The following is a 16,847-nucleotide window of genomic DNA, read 5'->3' as shown; positions in this document are numbered from 1 at the left end:
TATCAAAACTACTGACACTTTTAACCAATACAACCTTCCTTTTTATGGGTGAATAAACAAACCAATAAAGTCAAAACACACCCAAAGTCACACAATGACACAACTGGGATTAGAATATTTATTGAGTCTACTTATGTGAAAAGTACTATTCATAGCTAACGCTTTTCAAATACCAGGCTGTGAATGATTCATAAAAATCAATTTAATGGGTCATCCAGCACTTCCTTCTTTTAAGAGAGCATCACATGTAGTAAGGGTAATTTCTGATTCCTGAAACTTTTGTTTCAGTTTTACACACACACACACACACACACACACACAAGTGCTTATTGTGTCACAATGTAAAATGTATTTCGTACTTCAGATCATTGTCAAAGATGTAGCATGTATTTCACAGAGCTCCCCTTTATATATAAGAACCTCTAAAACCAGCAGTTACTGAAATATGCCTAAAATGTGATTAAACTGCAGTAACCTCAGAGTTCTTATATCACATTTCTATTTTCTAAAGAAAAACATTAACTGCTTCTAAACTTTTTCTACTTAGACTGTAAAAAAATTAATCTAGAACTAAAAATATTTGGAAATATCTAGTAATTTGGGGGAGAAACTTGCAGATGCCTCTGAGGAAAATTTATTTTGAATGAATCACAGTACCTTGAAATAAATATTTCTAAATGAACAAATGCATCTTCCCCTTCAAAGAACATCAATAAAGTAGCACACTAAAAAATCTCCTCCACCCCAAACTTCCCTCCACAACACGCCATCCAGAACATACCTGCTCTTTTTCTTTCAGTAGATGCTCAAAAGCCAGAGCCTTCTCCGTCAATGAATGGCATTCAAACTCTTTTTCTCGAAGCATCATAGAAAACTTCGTATTAGTCTCCTGTAATGCTTGATATTCTGTTTCCTTTCCCCTGGATGTTTCTATTATTTTTTCATTTTCCCCCTTTAGTTTACAAATGTCCATTTCTAAGATTAATGTTCTCTCCTTCAGGTTTGTTACTGCCTGCCTCAAAAGTTCATTTTCATTCACCTTGTTAGTGAAATTTTCATTCAAAGCAAGTAACTGATCACTTTTGGCTTTGATTAAGAGGTCTTTTTCCTTAAGCGACTTTTGTAAGGTATCTTGTTTCTCCTTGAGCTGCTTAATTTCTGAATCAGTTTGTTCGTGTTCTTTTCTTTCTAGCTCTGAGGAAGCAGCAATCGAATCAGACAATCTGTGATTATTTTCCTGGAGAGTTCTAATTGTTGCATCTTTTTCCTGCAGTGATTTTCTTAGCTCTTCTATTTCTTGTTTAGAAGACTCACTCAATACATCAGACTTAATTGTTCTAAGAGACTCTGCTGACTGGGAAGTAAGCGACGATCCAGAAGAGAGCTGAGGTGAAATAATATCAAGTTTTCCTAAAAGAAGATCCTTGGTATTGCAAAGCTGCCCTATGCTGTGCTGAACTTGTGCTAATTCCTGCCCAAAATTTTTGAGTTTGGTTTCATTCTGCTCATAACTTTGGATCAGGCCAGTATAGTTCACTTGCAATTTAGAGTTGTTATCACTGTCAACCAGAACTTGTGCCTGAAGCTGATGAAGCTCCTCCTGGAGCTGGGCTGACTCGTGTTGCATATTTTGTACTGTAGTCATTACCTGCTGTTTCCACTCTTCCATTTTCTTTACTTGTTGTTTTAACTTATCGCGTTCCTGTAGAAGCTCCTCGAACTGATTACTATTAACACCTCCAACCTCATTTTCAGTGTTGGATGTTTGTAAAACTGTCAATAAGGTCTGACATTTCTGACTTAATGCATCTATTTCAATGTCTTTTTCTCGAATGATACGTGATAAATTCTGAATAGTTTCTCTAAACATATCTTGGCCACTACTTTCAAACCTCGTGGACAATTTTTTATTTTCATCTTGCAGCTTATTGAGAGCTGTTTCTTTTGCAGCAACTATATCCATCATCTTGTGATATTCTGTTTTTAGATGGCTATTCTCCCTAGTCTTCTCACTCAAAACAGCTAGTACCTGTTCTCGTTCCATAGCATAGGCCTGCAGCTGCTGTTGAAGGTAAACAACATCCTGGGGGTAGGAAGCTGTAGTAATTCGAGCATGAAGAGCTTGTATCTCCAAATCTTTCTGCTGGATAATCTGAGTTAGTTTACCAACCTCATCTCTGGAAAGCTGATCAATCTGTTTAGTTAGAGATATATTCTTTTCATTTAGAAGCTTAATCTCCAATTCTCGTTCTTTTATTCCTTTTACTAATCTTTCGGTTTCAGCTTTAGATAAATCATGCTTTTCACTTCCATTTTCTATATTAAGGCCCTGAACTTTTGTTTCTTGAAAAATAACAGAATTCTCTGTTTGAACGTCCTGTCTTTCTTCCTGCAACTGGGTTTTGATTTGTTCAATTGTTTTTTGCAAATTCTTAATTTCCTCATCTTTCTCTAAAAAGAGCTGGGTGTGTGTGGCGTTCATTTGCTCATGCTGGTATCTAAACTCATCCATTTCCTTCTTCTGCTCCTGTAAAGACTGAAGCAGCTGTATTTTACTCTGGTTTTGATCTTCAATTACCTTTTGATGATGTTTTATTTCCTCTTTAAGATTATCCTTTAATATATTCAGCTGATTCACCTCAGATTCTAGTTCTGTAATACTATCAAGGGTTTTAGGCTCAGCCACAGGTGCAGCTCGACTCTGCTGTTCCCTGAGTCGTTCCAACTCTTCTTTCAGATGATTGTTTTCTTCTTTCATGGATCCAAGACTTCTGTCTTTTTCCTCTATGGTTTGCCTTAAAATTTCATTTTTTCTTAAGGCCTGAGTATATTTATCTAATTCCTCCTGAAGCTCTGAACTTCTTTCTTTAAGTTTTTCAATAAAAATTTCGTTCTCATTTACAAGTTGGGTCAATTGCTTCTGCTCTTCTAAACTAGATGACAAAATTTTCTTCGTTTCCTTATGATCAGTATCCATCTGCTTGATATTCTTTCTGAGTTCTGCTATTTCAAAGTCTTTCTCTTGACTGAGTTTAATTAAACGCTCATGGTCCAGCTGTAAAGCAGAGATACTCAAATTACGTGCATTGGACAGTTCTTCCATGGTTTGCTCATACTTGTTTGCTTCTTCCAACAGCCTCTTTTCAGCCTGACACAATTCTCCTTCTAACTGTTCCTTCTCGATTTTTAGAGCCTCCACAATAGCGTTTTTTTCCTGAGAAATCTGATTGTTACCAGCAATAGACTCTTCCAACTGATGTCTTACATTTTCACATGCTAAATTCAACTTTTCATTTTCCATTTTGAGATCAAAAGCAACTTTCTTTAAATTTTCATTGAGCTGTCCTATTTCTGAAAGATTTTGCCTTAAGTTTCTCACTTCGGCTTCCCTTTCGTTAAGTAAGTCATCCTTAAAATTACTGTTAGAGTCTCGATTAAGAGACTGCGTTATTAACTCATCCCTGACTCTAGAGAGCTCCTGCTCCTTTTGTTTAATATGTTCCTGAAGTTCAAAGTTCTCCTTCTGGATGTTTAAATTTTTTGTGTGCAATTTATTTAGCTGATCTACTAAATCTGCTACTTTATCCTCAAGCTTCTGCTTGGTTAAATGTAAATCACTTAGTACCAGTTCACTCTGAATTAACTTTTCTTTCTGCACGTCTAACTCTTTAGTAATGTTCATTTTATCATTTTCAAGTTGATGAACTCTCTTTTTTTCATCATTTAGATCTTTTTTCAGTTTACTGATGACATTATCTCCCTCGTTTTCTTGTTTTGATAGCTGATCTTTGATCAAAATCATGTGCTGAAAGAAAAATTAATTTGCATGAACTTTAAAACATTCTCTCATTTTAGTACCTAAAGGAAACTTTATAAAATATCACACATAATACAAGAATAATCCTCAGACATTTCTAATCCTTCTAATTTTGTTGGGAACTTTTTAAAAATTCCCAACAAAATTATTTACTAATTATCTTACAGCAAATCTATTTAATTGTTTTAGAGATTAGAACTTAAAAGCAAATAAACACTGAAGCAGGGAGACAACAAGCTACAGCCCATGGGCCAAATAACACCTGCACCTTTTTTTTTTTTTTTTTTTTTTGTAAGTTTTGTAAGTTGTAAGTTTTTGTAAGTAAATTCTTACTGGAACAGAGCCAGGCTCGTTCGTTTACATATGACAACAGCAGAGCTGAGTAGCTGCAACTGCAACTACATGGCCTGCAAAGCCAAAGATATTTACTATCTAACACTTTACAAAAAAAGTTTGCCAACCTCTACAACTTGAGCATCAATTAACTAAAATATTGATTAAATCACCGAAATTAAATCACGCCAGTTTTGCTTATTAATCCAGTGTTCAGTCTACTGAGTAGAACATGCTGCTGCACTGTCTTTAATATATCATAAAACAGGGCTTCCCTGGTGGCGCAGTGGTTGAGAATCCGCCTCCCAATGCAGGGGACACAGGTTCGAGCCCTGGTCCGGGAAGATCCCACATGCCGCAGAGCAACTAAGCCTGTGCACCACAACTACTGAGCCCGCGCACCACAACTACTGAAGCCTGTGCACCTATACCCCGTGCTCCGCAACGAGAGAAGCCACCACAATGAGAAGCCTGCTCGCTGCAACTAGAGAAAGCCTGTGGGCAGCAATGAAGACACAACGCAGCCAAAAATAAAATAAATAAAATAAATTTAAATATATATACATATATCATAAAATATAATTTAATATATTGTTACCTTTGTAGCCTCTTGGTTCTGTTTATCCAATTCTTCTAACTCAGCTATTAGTATTTCCTTTTCAGTAATGCTCTGATTGAGTTCTTGTTCCTTTGCCTCCAAATTACGTCTTAAATCACATAATTCTGAATCCAAATCCATGTCCCTTGCAGCTGTACTTTTAAGTGCTTCATATTCATTGTTCAATTCTGAAAGTGATATTTGCAGTTCTTCCTTAAATGAAAAAAGGGGAAAAAAACAACACATACTATCAATTGGAAGAAGAGACACCAAAAGTTTAAAAATATACATATATAAGCAAAACTTGGGAATGTATTTTTAGATGCTCTGTGTTGGAAACATTATTGAATAATACCTCAGCAATAACACATAAAATTGAACAAGCCACAGCCTTCATTCATGTACAATTTTATTTGCAGCTTCAAGTAAAACATTTCTATAGTCCTAGACAAGATGCAACAACTGTAAGTCTGTCCTCTAGCTCCAACTTCTTTACACAAAAACTTTCCCATTTGAGAGCCTTCCCACTCCCACTCCCACTGCTGCTTCCCTTCCATCTCCTCCTTCCCCCACACAACACACATAATTTTCAAAACATCCCGAGCCTTCCAGCTCCCTTCACTTCCATCCCTAACATCACCACCAACAGCCCCAGGCAAAAATGTAAGCTATCCATATCCATTTGCTCTGAAGTTTGTCCTCTCTAATTAGAAAATAAAAGGCTTCTTCTCCCTCATAAAAGTAATTTCCCTTATAACTGGCTTGTCAGAACATGAAACCTTTTCTTGACCCAAGAAAGAACCCTCCTTTCCTTCCTTTACCTTCTAACCTAAGCACAGACTAGGTTCCCCTCTCTCAGACCTAACATTCCTAAAGATACACCTGTATGTGATTTTTTAAAGCACATTCTATGTTCTGTTCTATTTGTATTTAATGCTTTTCCTCCAAAATCCCAGACATGGGACAGTTCTCTATGCTTCAACATTATTTCAACCTCTATCACTATGATGGTTGTGATAAACCCTCTATCACTGTAAAGACATCTTTCATTGACAGAGATTTTTTGGACTCGCAGGCTCAGCGGCCATGGCCCACAGGCCCAGCCGCTCTGCGGCATGTGGGATCTTCCCAGACCAGGGCACGAACCCGTGTCCCCCGCATCGGCAGGCGGACTCCCAACCAGTGCGCCACCAGGGAAGCCCGACAGAGATTTTTAAAAGCAAACTTCTATGGAATCTACTTTAAAGTAAATAAGAATCTCAAATTTTCATAAGTAGTCTAATATATACCTTACAAAAGAGACCAATGAAAACTATATTAGAACATCTGCCTTACAATTCTCATTCTCTTCCAATTCAAAAGTTTATTCTGAACCGCAAACGAAAGATGGAAATATCATTCTCTTATGCCTTTCTAGAGTTATCTGTTCAAGTAAGAGAACCACAGGGACTTCCCTGGTGACGCAGTGGTTAAGACTCCTCGCTCCCAATGCCAGGGGCCCAGGTTCGATCCCTGGTCAGGAAACTAGATCCCACATGCATGCCGCAACTAAGAGTTCACATGCCACAACTAAGGAGCCCGCCTGCCGCAACTAAGACCTGGCACAACCAAATAAATAAATAAATAAATATTTTTTAAAAATTAAAAAAAAAAAAGAGAACCACAAAAGGGACTTCCCTGGTGGTCCAGTGGTTAAGACTGCGCTCCCTCTGCAGGCGGTGCAAGTTCCATCCCTGCTCAGGGAACTAAGATCCCACATGCCGTGGAGCGTGGCCAAAAATAAACAAATAAATAAATAAAATAAAATTCTAAGAAGAGAACCACAAAATTTTTTGTCATGTGGATCTTAAGAATACACATGACCAGGACTTCCCTGGTGGCGCAGTGGTTAAGAATCTGCCTGCCGATACAGGGGACACGGGTTCAATCCCTGATCCGGGAAGATCCCACATGCCATGGAGCAACTAAGCCTGTGCACCACAACTACTGAGCCTGTGCTCTTGAGCCCACAAGCCGCAACTACTGAGCGCAAGAGTCACAACTACTGAAGCCTGAGCACCTACAGCCCGTGCTCCGCAACAAGAGAAGCCACCGCAACGAGAAGCCCGTGCACGGCAACCAAGAGTAGCCCCCGCTCGCCACAACTAGAGAAAGCCCGTGCACAGCAACAAAGACCCAATGCAGGCAAATAAATCAATAAATAAATAAAATAAAATATTAAAAAAAAAAAGAATGCACATGACCTTGCAGGTATTTTTGGCATTCTTAACCAGTGAGCAGACACAATTCAAGCAAGAGTTGCAATGGATTACCTAACATCAAAAGAAAGGAGAAACAGCTAATCGGGAATAGCTACAGAATCCAAAATTATCATGAGGAGGTTACAGGCCCTATCAGAATACAGGCAGAGATTTGCAAACTACAAAATACACTTAGACCAGTTAGAGAAAGGAATAACTGAATAAGCAGAATGCAGTCGAAGCAGAAAAGAACAGAGGAAACATATAATATAGTAATTTAAAAATGACTGGGAGACACTACTGGCATTTAGTGGGTAGAAAAAGTGGGGCAAGGAACCTACAATGCAGAGGACACAACTAAGAATTCTCCCACCTGAATGCCAATAGTGCCCCTTTGAGAAACACTGCCTCTATACTAATGTGCAAGGATACTGAAAATATAATATTAAGGTATGTATGAACAGTATATATAGTATGCTAATGTTTGTATTTTTTAAAGATATTTATATATATAAAATCATATATGCATAGATATAGTCTGGAAAGATACACAAGAAACTGGTAAGCAAGAACACGTCTGAGGAAGAGACCAACCAACAGAAGTGTGAAGGATACTATATTTGTACTGTCTGAAGTTTTTCAGGATGCATTACTGAATATATACATCAGGAAATATGTGTTACTTTTTTAAAAATTAAGATTTTAAATTGAGTTGAGACACTGGCCTGTAATAATAATAAATAACACCAGCTTACAACTGTTCTATATTTAAGAAGCTGCCTTAACCAAGGACTTACCCCCTAAATGGTACAAACATAAAAATATCTTTCCCCATTTCCAACATTGCATTACAGAATCTTATTCCATCCTTGCTACTAGTATACATATTTCTACCACTGAGAATGTCCCTCTTTACCTCTCACCATTAAGAAATTCCTGTCCATTACACCAGACATATTCTGGGGCATATAAGTAGTGCATAGTTACTACAGTATGCCACTCCAGACTCCCGACCCACCTGTGTATGTTGCTGCTGATAGGACCTCATCTGAAACCAAAACAGAGCTATTACCTATCTTTTCTGCTCATATCTGTATGCCTACTGGCTTATCTTTAAACGTAAACTCTGCCCAGCCTCTCATACTCTGAACCTTGCCCAAGTACTTCAACCTGGCCTGACCAGCATCAATGAGATCAGCTTTATCCTCAGGACTCTCAAGAAATAAATATTCCATTTTGATATAAACTGGCCCTTAGCTATGACCTACAATTTTAATTCTGCCTCCATATTTATTGTACCCACCTTTTCTTGATTCAGTAATGAATTCTCTTTTTCTAAAACTTGGACATGCGTTTTAAGTTTCAGATTGTCTTCAGCAAGATTGTTATCCTATAAAAATGTTAAAACACTGTGTTTTCAAATAACAAGAAATTTAAAGTTTACAAAAAAGCAGGCAAGCTATACAATTGTGCATTTCTACTCTTCAGTGATATATAAAAATTATAAGCATAAAACACTGGACCATCTAAAAACAATCATTTTATAGACATTCTTAAAGAGGATTTATTATATTTGAAAAAATATGTAAATATATTTACAAAATAACTTGTAATCATTTAAAAAATAAAAAAAGAAACTCCTTGAATTCTTTAAGGGAAATCAAAATGCATTCCTCACTTTGGTAGAGGATCTGCTTCCACTGTCTACACATACGTATCATTTGTCAAATTAACCTTCAAAGAAATATACTTGCATTTTTCAATTATGTACTTTTAAAATTATATCAATTTATGATGCAAAAAGATTCTGTTACTAATCAGCAAACATAAAATTACTAAGATGAAAGTTCCTTGGATAAGTTCACATGAATTGTAAAAAACACAAAATAAGTAATTATAAATAACCAAAATCCTTTTTCTTGGTAAACCGAAGACAAAAGCTTTCTCTCTTAAAAATTAGTTTACCTGGTTTAAATTACTCAGTCTCTTTATTTCATTTTCAGCATCTGTAAAAACAACAATGGATCTGACATTAAAATTCTTTAAAATAACTTAGTAATTATCTCCTATACTAAATTCACAAATGAAATCCAATTAAAATGTTATTTATAAGCATAATTAGCAAGCCCTAACAGTGAAATGTATTTTTGCTATTTTGTATTTCTATTTTGACTATACTGAAGAAGTCATAATATAAATGTCAGTCAGAAACTATGTTAAAATCCAATTCTATGGACTAGTATAAGAAAGAATTTATAACTGTATTCTGGATGAGTCATAAGTTCTTGCCTGGATAAAAACATTAACAACAACTGCATTTCAAAATGAGCTGATTAGTCTGTGTATCAGGAAATAGTATAAGGACTAAGATTAGAAAAAAGAAAAAACAATGTATATTATACCACAATATGTTATACCACATATTGGTATGTTACACCCCAATATGCTATATGTATGTTATACCACAATAATAAAATAATCTCTCAATTTTCTAAAGTGACTTAGACATGACTACTAATAAAAAGACCATTCAATCTGGTATTAGAGATAGATCCACAAATAGAAGTAGTTCTAGAAGAAGAACACAAAGACAAAATACCATGAGTTCAGCTGAAGTAATTCATTCAATGTTCACTCAAGAAATATTGTGAGTTGCTAAACAAGATGGAAAAATTTAGTCCATGCTTGCTCTCAAGAAGCTTACAATTTAGAGGGGAAGATAAAAAAGGAAACACATGAGAACAGTACAGTGTGATATAGGGAGCACAGGTGCTACCAGAGCAAAAGGGCCAAACAACTCATCCAAACTAGGAGGGCCGGGGGAGTGGGGTGAATGGGGTCAGGGAAGCAGCAGTGCTAGGTACCTCCCGGTGGATGCAACACCTCTATTGAAGCTTAATATACTAAGAGTTAGTGGGGGGAAAAAACAGAGACACTCCACACAGAAAAAGCAACAAATGCAAAGGCAACAGAGCTTAGAGACAACATTGCTGGCTTTAAGCAGCTATAGAGAAAGTTCAACACGGCTAAAGCTTAGAATGTTAGGAAAATGGGAAGAGTTGAAACTGCAGAGGTAGACAGAGACCAGATCATGAAAGACACCGTATGTCCAACTAAGATGTTTAGACTGTATCCTGAAATCCACAGGGAGCCACAAAGTACTAAAATCAGGGAAGTGACCTGCTTTACATTTCTGAAAAATCATTCTGGCTGCAGAAAGAAAACATATTGATTGAAGAAGGAATCATGGACACCAGAGAATAATAGGTAACACTTTTATAATGCTTATTATGGGCTAGACACTGTTCTAGAGAGAACTTTGCAGCTAGTAACTCATAAAATCCTACTACTACAACCACGAATGAGATAGTATTATTATCCCAACCACAGAGATGAAAAACCCAAAGTATAGGGATGTTAATTAACTGTCCAAGGTCAGTTAGTTAGTGCTGGAGCTGGATTCCAACCTAGTCATGTTCTTAACCACTATGCTATTCTGCTCTACTAAGAGACTGCTATAGTTAAACAGGCAAAAAGAAATTATAATTGGCTGAAGTTATTCAGTGGCAGTGGAAATGGAGAAAAGGGGAAGGACTAGGGCAGCAGGTTTGTTTTTAAAGCAAATAAACTCATATGGATCACCCAATATATTAAGAAAATAAATTTATTTTGAGAAGAACAGAGCTACTCTGAAGTCAAATGACAAAGTCATCCAGAACCCCACCACATAGCCTTCCCTTTGTCTTCATGGCAGTCCCAAGACTGAGGCACCTATGAGAAACCCTAGAGCTCCTCTGGGACACAATCCTGAAATAGCACTGAGCCAGAGAGAAGTCAAGGAAATAGAACCTATAGGACTTGCAAGGTGATAACTTCAAGTTTTCTGTTTTGGGAGAGTGGTAAATGCTACCAATCACCGAGGTAGGGAAAGGAAGAGGGGAGGAAGAGGGTCACTCTACTTTGAGCCTAACTCTAAATTTACTCCAGGTCAGGAGCTCACGATAAACAACTAAGTAAGGAACACAGAAGGGGCAGGCAGGGGGTATCACAAGCACATAAGGGCTAGAAACCTCTAGAGCAGGAATGAGTTCATAAAGTGAAAGTTCATATTGTGAGAAGAGGACAGAGTGAAAAATAAAATGCATCTTTTCAGTGGAAGAGCTCCCATTATGTTTTCCTGGCATAAATAAATACTGGTGTTAGGCCTATTTCATTCAATATTTTTTTTTTTGTAAGCTACAACACTGGTACGGTAACTAAATATCATCTTGAGCATAGTAAGTGGTGGAAGACCTACGGCTCTTATTATTCTTAGGTCTGCTTAGGTACAGATCATTTTGAAAGGTAATATAGACTTTTGAAGAAGATAGACTGCATTCTCTAACTGGAGGGTCTGGGCCCTAACGAGTTACAGGAAGTACTTGGTAACCTCCTCCCAACAAATGTTTACATAAGCATTTCTCAGAAATCTACATAGCCTCCTAAGTCAATGAGTTCCATGTAAATACTTAAAGGATGAAGAAGGGAGGCTGAAAGAAACCTAGCCGATTCTTAACCCTTTTAGTAGAAATATCCTATTTGTGATCTATTAATTATGGCACTGAATCCAAAGCAAGCAATTCTATTCAAATTCCACATAGTCATTTCCATAGTGTTCAATTATTCAAGTGTTTGTCTCTGAAAACAACTAGTATGAAATGAAACACCAATCAGAAATAAGTTCCAAACATTTTATACCAGACAGTGCTTGTTGCAATCTGAACACTTCTTCTTCTACTGAAGAACTGTGTGGAAGAATTATTTCCTTTTCTGTCACAGTATCACTTTGCTTCGCAGCATAAGGCTGCAATTTACTACATTCCAGTTTCAAGCTTTCACATTCTTCAAGTAATTGTCTGTTTTCCACACTTAGTCGTTCTTGTTCCTTCTTCAAAACACCTCTGTCATTTTCTGCAGAAGATAATTTTTTATTTATGCCTTTTATTTTATTCTCAAGTTCTTCAATTTTTTTTGTAGACTCTACTTTTTCAGCTTGTAGAACTTGAATAGTTTTTTGCATCTCATGGATTTTAGAGTGATCAGTTACTGCAATTCCTGAGCCACCTAGAACATAAACATAAAATCAGGGACACATCAAATGTCAAGTACCAAGAGACAAATAGCCTGCTGTATACAACTGAAGATTTAACAGACTTCAGAACTTGGAAGGCTTAAAAAGAAAAGCTAAAGTAACAGTGAGATAAAACTACTCATTAGAATGTCCAAAATCCAGACACTAACACCACCAAATGCTGGTAAGGAAGTGGAGCAACAGGAACTTTCATTCACTGCTGGTGGGAATGCAAAATGATACAGCCAGTTTGGAAGAGTTTAATGATTTCTTTCAAAATTAACAAATATGATACTCTTATCATATGATCCAGCAATCATACTGCTTAGTATTTACCCAAAGGAGCAGGAAGCAAATCCACACAAAGACCTGAACAAGAATGTTTATAGCAGCTTTATTCATAATTGCCAAAACTTGGAAACAACTGAGATGTCCTTCAGTAGGTGAATGGATAAAAAAACTGTGGCACATCCAAACAATGGAATATTATTCAGCGCTTAAAAAGAAATGAGCTATCAAGCCATGAAAAAACATGGAGGAAGTGTACACCCGAAACTTATATAATATTGTACATCAACTACACCTCAATAGGGACTTCCCTGGTGGTCCAGTGGGTAAGACTCCGTGCTCCTAATGCAGGGAGCCCAGGTTCGATCCCTGGTTGGGGAACTAGATCCCACATGCATGCTGCAACTAAGAAGCCCACATGCCGCAACTAAGGAGTCCACATGCTGCAACAAAGATCCCGTGTGTGCAACTAAGCTAAAATAAATAAATATTAAAAAAAAAAAACTACACCTCAATAAAAAATAAATTAAAAAAAAACATGGAGGAAACTTGAATGCATATTACTAAGTGAAAGAAGTCCATCTGAAAAGGCTACATACTATATGGTTCCAAGTATATGACAATTTTGGAAAAGGCAAAACAATGAAGATAATAAAAAGATCAGTGGTTTTAAGGGTGGGATGGGGGGAATGAATAGGCAGAGCACAGAGGGTTTTTTCGGGCAGTGAAAATACTCTGTATGATATTATGATGATATACATTTGTCCAAATCCATAGAATGTACAACACTAAACGTAAACTCTGAGATAAATATGGACTTTGGGTGACTATGATGTGCCTTGGTAAAAAAATGTACTATTCTGATGACTGATGTAGATAGTGGGGGAGGCTATGCATGTGGGGGAATGGGGTATAAGGGAGATCTCTGTACCTCCTCAATTTTGTTATAAATTTAAAACTGCTCTAAAAAAATAAAGTCTTTTTTTAAAAAAAGTTAAATTACCGTAATACACAAAACAATTTTAAATAAATAGTTAAGGAAAGATATTACTTGAATCAAATACTAAGAAGCCTTTGTATCTGAGTTTGAAATAAAGTAAAAACACACCAAACAATGCAAAGAGATCTCTGTATTATAACTATTTACCACAGAGGTAAAAGGACTTTTCCATTTTTGCAGAATCTTGACAATAGTGGTGCCGCTGTAAATTTCTGGCAGATGAGCAGAACCAGTCATTTACTCATTCCTTAGAACTTTGACCAAGTTTACATCAGCTAAGTCTATCATTTAATTATGTCATTTAATACACTAAACTAACAAAATTAATAACCTTCTTGTAACAGATTTTCCAGTTCTTCAATCCGTTCTTCATAGTCACTTAATTCTTCTCGATGCCGACGAGTTATTTCTGTCAATTTCTGTTGATGTGCATTCTGCAATACTGACATTTCATGTTGATGGTTGTCAATTTCCTGACTTCGGTTCTGTTTAAGTTCCTTAAAAAATAAAAACGAAGTTAACCATATTTAAAATAAATGAATTTAACTAAACTATTTCATTGTTGTCCAAAAGTCCATATTATTAAAAATAGTTCTCTGAACATGCTCAGGCTGAAAAAATTTAAGTACAGGCCCCAAATCTGGACAATTCTAAAAGACCCCACCCTTTCCTTTCTTGGGCCTTAAAAGCAATTTTTCTACTTTTAATGAGGGAACACCAGCAATAAACAACTGAAACAAAATGCAAGCAAAAATATCTTTTTCTCTTTAGTATCTGTGACCATGAACTTCTGCTAATGACATATTCCACCAATATCAGTGTCCACCTTCTGGCCAATCTGTTCCTGTTGTCCTATTATACCTATCTTTTTGCTCAGTCTTTCCTTCTCTCAGTTTTGATAGGACCCCTAAACTGTCAACCAAGGTGTCTCGCTACCCAAGTTGAGACCACTATCTCTCTCCTAGGAACCTGGATATTCAGCTGCGTCTTTCAAAGAGGGAAACTGGTTAGACCAGAAGCATTATAATAGCTGCACCCTGGAGAGCCTATCCACTGTATCCCGCTACCTAGATCTCTGATGCTGGTCTAATTTCTACCCTTCCTGAGGCCAAAATGCTCAATTTTTCCTTCAATCCTGTGGACAGAGTACCTGGCTCCTTCTAATAAACCCTCTTATGCTTTACTTAGCCAGAGACCGTTTTTGTTGCTTGTAGCCAAGAATCCTAATCAATAAATTAGCTTCTATTTCCTGAGAAGAGAAATAAAGTTATTCTTTAGTCCTACACACTTACTTATGTGCCAGTACTTGACAAGGAAGTTTACATTTAAACCTCAAAAACAATCCTACAAGAGAGGTATTATGATATCTACTTCACTGATGATAAACAGAAGCTTGTAAAGGTTAAGTAACTCGCCCAAAGCAGCACAGCTGGTAACTAGTACAGCCAGGATTCAAAGCCAGGTCTGAATGAGGAACCCATCCACACTGGTATTGTAATAAAAATAAAACCAAAAACCAAAAAATTCTAACATAACAATAATTTACATACTAAAAACAATTCACTGCCGTGCTAAGTATATGTAACTGAGACTTCTCTGGAAAGAAATAACTGACACAAACTAGCAAAATTCCACCATGAAGGGAAAATAATTGTTTACAATAAATAATATTAACATTGTATTTTGTCAGTATCTTGATATTTCAGTGACCCTAGAATTGTTTTAATAAAGACTGTTTTACGAGATACAATAGAAGATAGAAACTTATGAAATATAAACTACCTAATAAATATTCAAAACCAAATGATTTTGGAAAGAGAGATATTATTATATACTTAAGGTGCCATAAAAAATGGAGAAGATATAAAAACAGCAAAAAAAGTGAATATCATAATCTATAAAATACTTTTATAACTGAGCCTTTTATTAATTTAGGCTTATACTTTTTAAAAATTTATTTATTTTATTTATTTTTGGCTGTGTTGGGTCTTTGTTGCTGCACGTGGGCTTTCTCTAGTTGCAGCGAGCGGGGGCTACTCTTTGTTGAGGTGCACAGGCTTCTCACTGCGGTGGCTTCTCTTGTTGCGGAGCATGGGCTCTAGGCGCATGGGCTTCAGTGGTTGTGGCTCAAGGGCTCTAGAGTCCAGGCTCAGCAGTTGTGGCACATGGGCTTAGTTGCTCTGTGGCAGGTGGGATCTTCCCGGACCAGGGCCCGAACCTGTGTCCCCTGAGCTGGCAGGCGGATTCCTAACCACTGCACCACCAGGGAAGCCCCTAGGCTTATACTTTTAATAAGCAAATTTTAGATGTATAACAGCCACTGTTCCAACAATCCACCTTACCTTAATGATATTTTGTAGTTTGCAGATTTCACTTTGATCAGAGCTATCTGATCCTTGTGCTTTAGAAGTCTAGATCAGAAAAACACAATTAGAAAATAGTTGTACTGATTTTCTTATAAAAGAGAAAGTCAGTGAGCTATCTGTAATGAGGTGGATAGACCTAGAATCTGTCATACAGAGTGAAGTAAGTCAGAAAGAGAAAGACAAATACCATATGCTAACCCATATATATGGAATTTAAGAAAATAAAAATGTCATGAAGAACCTAGGGGTAAGACAGGAATAAAGACACAGACCTACTAGAGAATGGACTTGAGGATATGGGGAGGGGGAAGGGTAAGCTGTGACAAAGCGAGAGAGTGGCATGGACATATATACACTACCAAACGTAAAACAGATAGCTGGTGGGAAGCAGCCACATAGCACAGGGCATAGCACAGGGAGATCAGCTCGGTGCTTTGTGACCACCTAGAGGAGTGGGACAGGGAGGGTGGGAGGGAGGGAGACGCAAGAGGGAAGAGATATGGGAACATATGTAAAGTATAACTGATTCACTTTGTTACAAAGCAGAAACTAACACACCATTGTAAAGCAATTATACTCCAATAAAGATGTAAAAAAAAAAAAGAGAAAGTCAGAAACTAACTTTATTAGAAGATACGTTTTTTTAAAAAGGGGCATTTGCACAGGGAATACAGCCAATATTTTATAATAACTTTAAACAGAGTGTAATCTATAAAAATACTGAATCACTGTGTTGTACACCTGAAACTATTATAAATCAACTATACTTCAATTAACAAAAATTTAAAAAACAAGTAAGAAAAAATGGGGGGCATTTATTTCCCAAATTCTTATTAAAGAATGCCAAGCACCCTTTAAAGAACCTAGTCCAATAGTGACTAATACACAATAAATACAAGATACCATTCAAGAGTTTGTTAACTAATTAGGGAAGACAATACTTTTACAAAATAAGAAGGAAAACACCACAGAATATTTTTCTTGGCTCAACAAGAAAGGAGATTTTTTTTTTTTTTTTTTGCGGTACGTGGGCCTCTCACTGTTGTGGCCTTTCCCGTTGCGGAGCACAGGCTCCGGACGCGCAGGCTCAGCGGC

The 16,847-nt window shown here is 36.9% G+C and overlaps 1 protein-coding gene across 4 annotated transcripts in view; it reads right to left on the bottom strand.

Annotated features, from left to right (window-relative positions):
- The window catches only part of TRIP11 (thyroid hormone receptor interactor 11), a 66,208-nt gene that overhangs the window by 35,194 nt on the left and 14,167 nt on the right, over window positions 1-16,847 (bottom strand). For all 4 annotated transcript variants that reach the window (XM_067727376.1, XM_067727385.1, XM_067727392.1 and 1 more), the window contains exons 5-11: window positions 15,729-15,797; window positions 13,718-13,883; window positions 11,726-12,091; window positions 8,954-8,994; window positions 8,292-8,378; window positions 4,749-4,961; window positions 782-3,805 (exon numbers count right to left, since the gene is read on the bottom strand). In XM_067727376.1, coding sequence (XP_067583477.1) covers window positions 782-3,805; window positions 4,749-4,961; window positions 8,292-8,378; window positions 8,954-8,994; window positions 11,726-12,091; window positions 13,718-13,883; window positions 15,729-15,797 — 3,966 coding nt within the window. The remainder of the gene's footprint in view (window positions 1-781; window positions 3,806-4,748; window positions 4,962-8,291; window positions 8,379-8,953; window positions 8,995-11,725; window positions 12,092-13,717; window positions 13,884-15,728; window positions 15,798-16,847) is intronic.

Source organism: Pseudorca crassidens, chromosome 1, assembly GCF_039906515.1.
Source record: "Pseudorca crassidens isolate mPseCra1 chromosome 1, mPseCra1.hap1, whole genome shotgun sequence".
In the NCBI taxonomy this organism is placed as follows: Eukaryota; Metazoa; Chordata; class Mammalia; order Artiodactyla; family Delphinidae; genus Pseudorca; species Pseudorca crassidens.
This window is presented reverse-complemented; position numbering and strand designations above follow the sequence as displayed.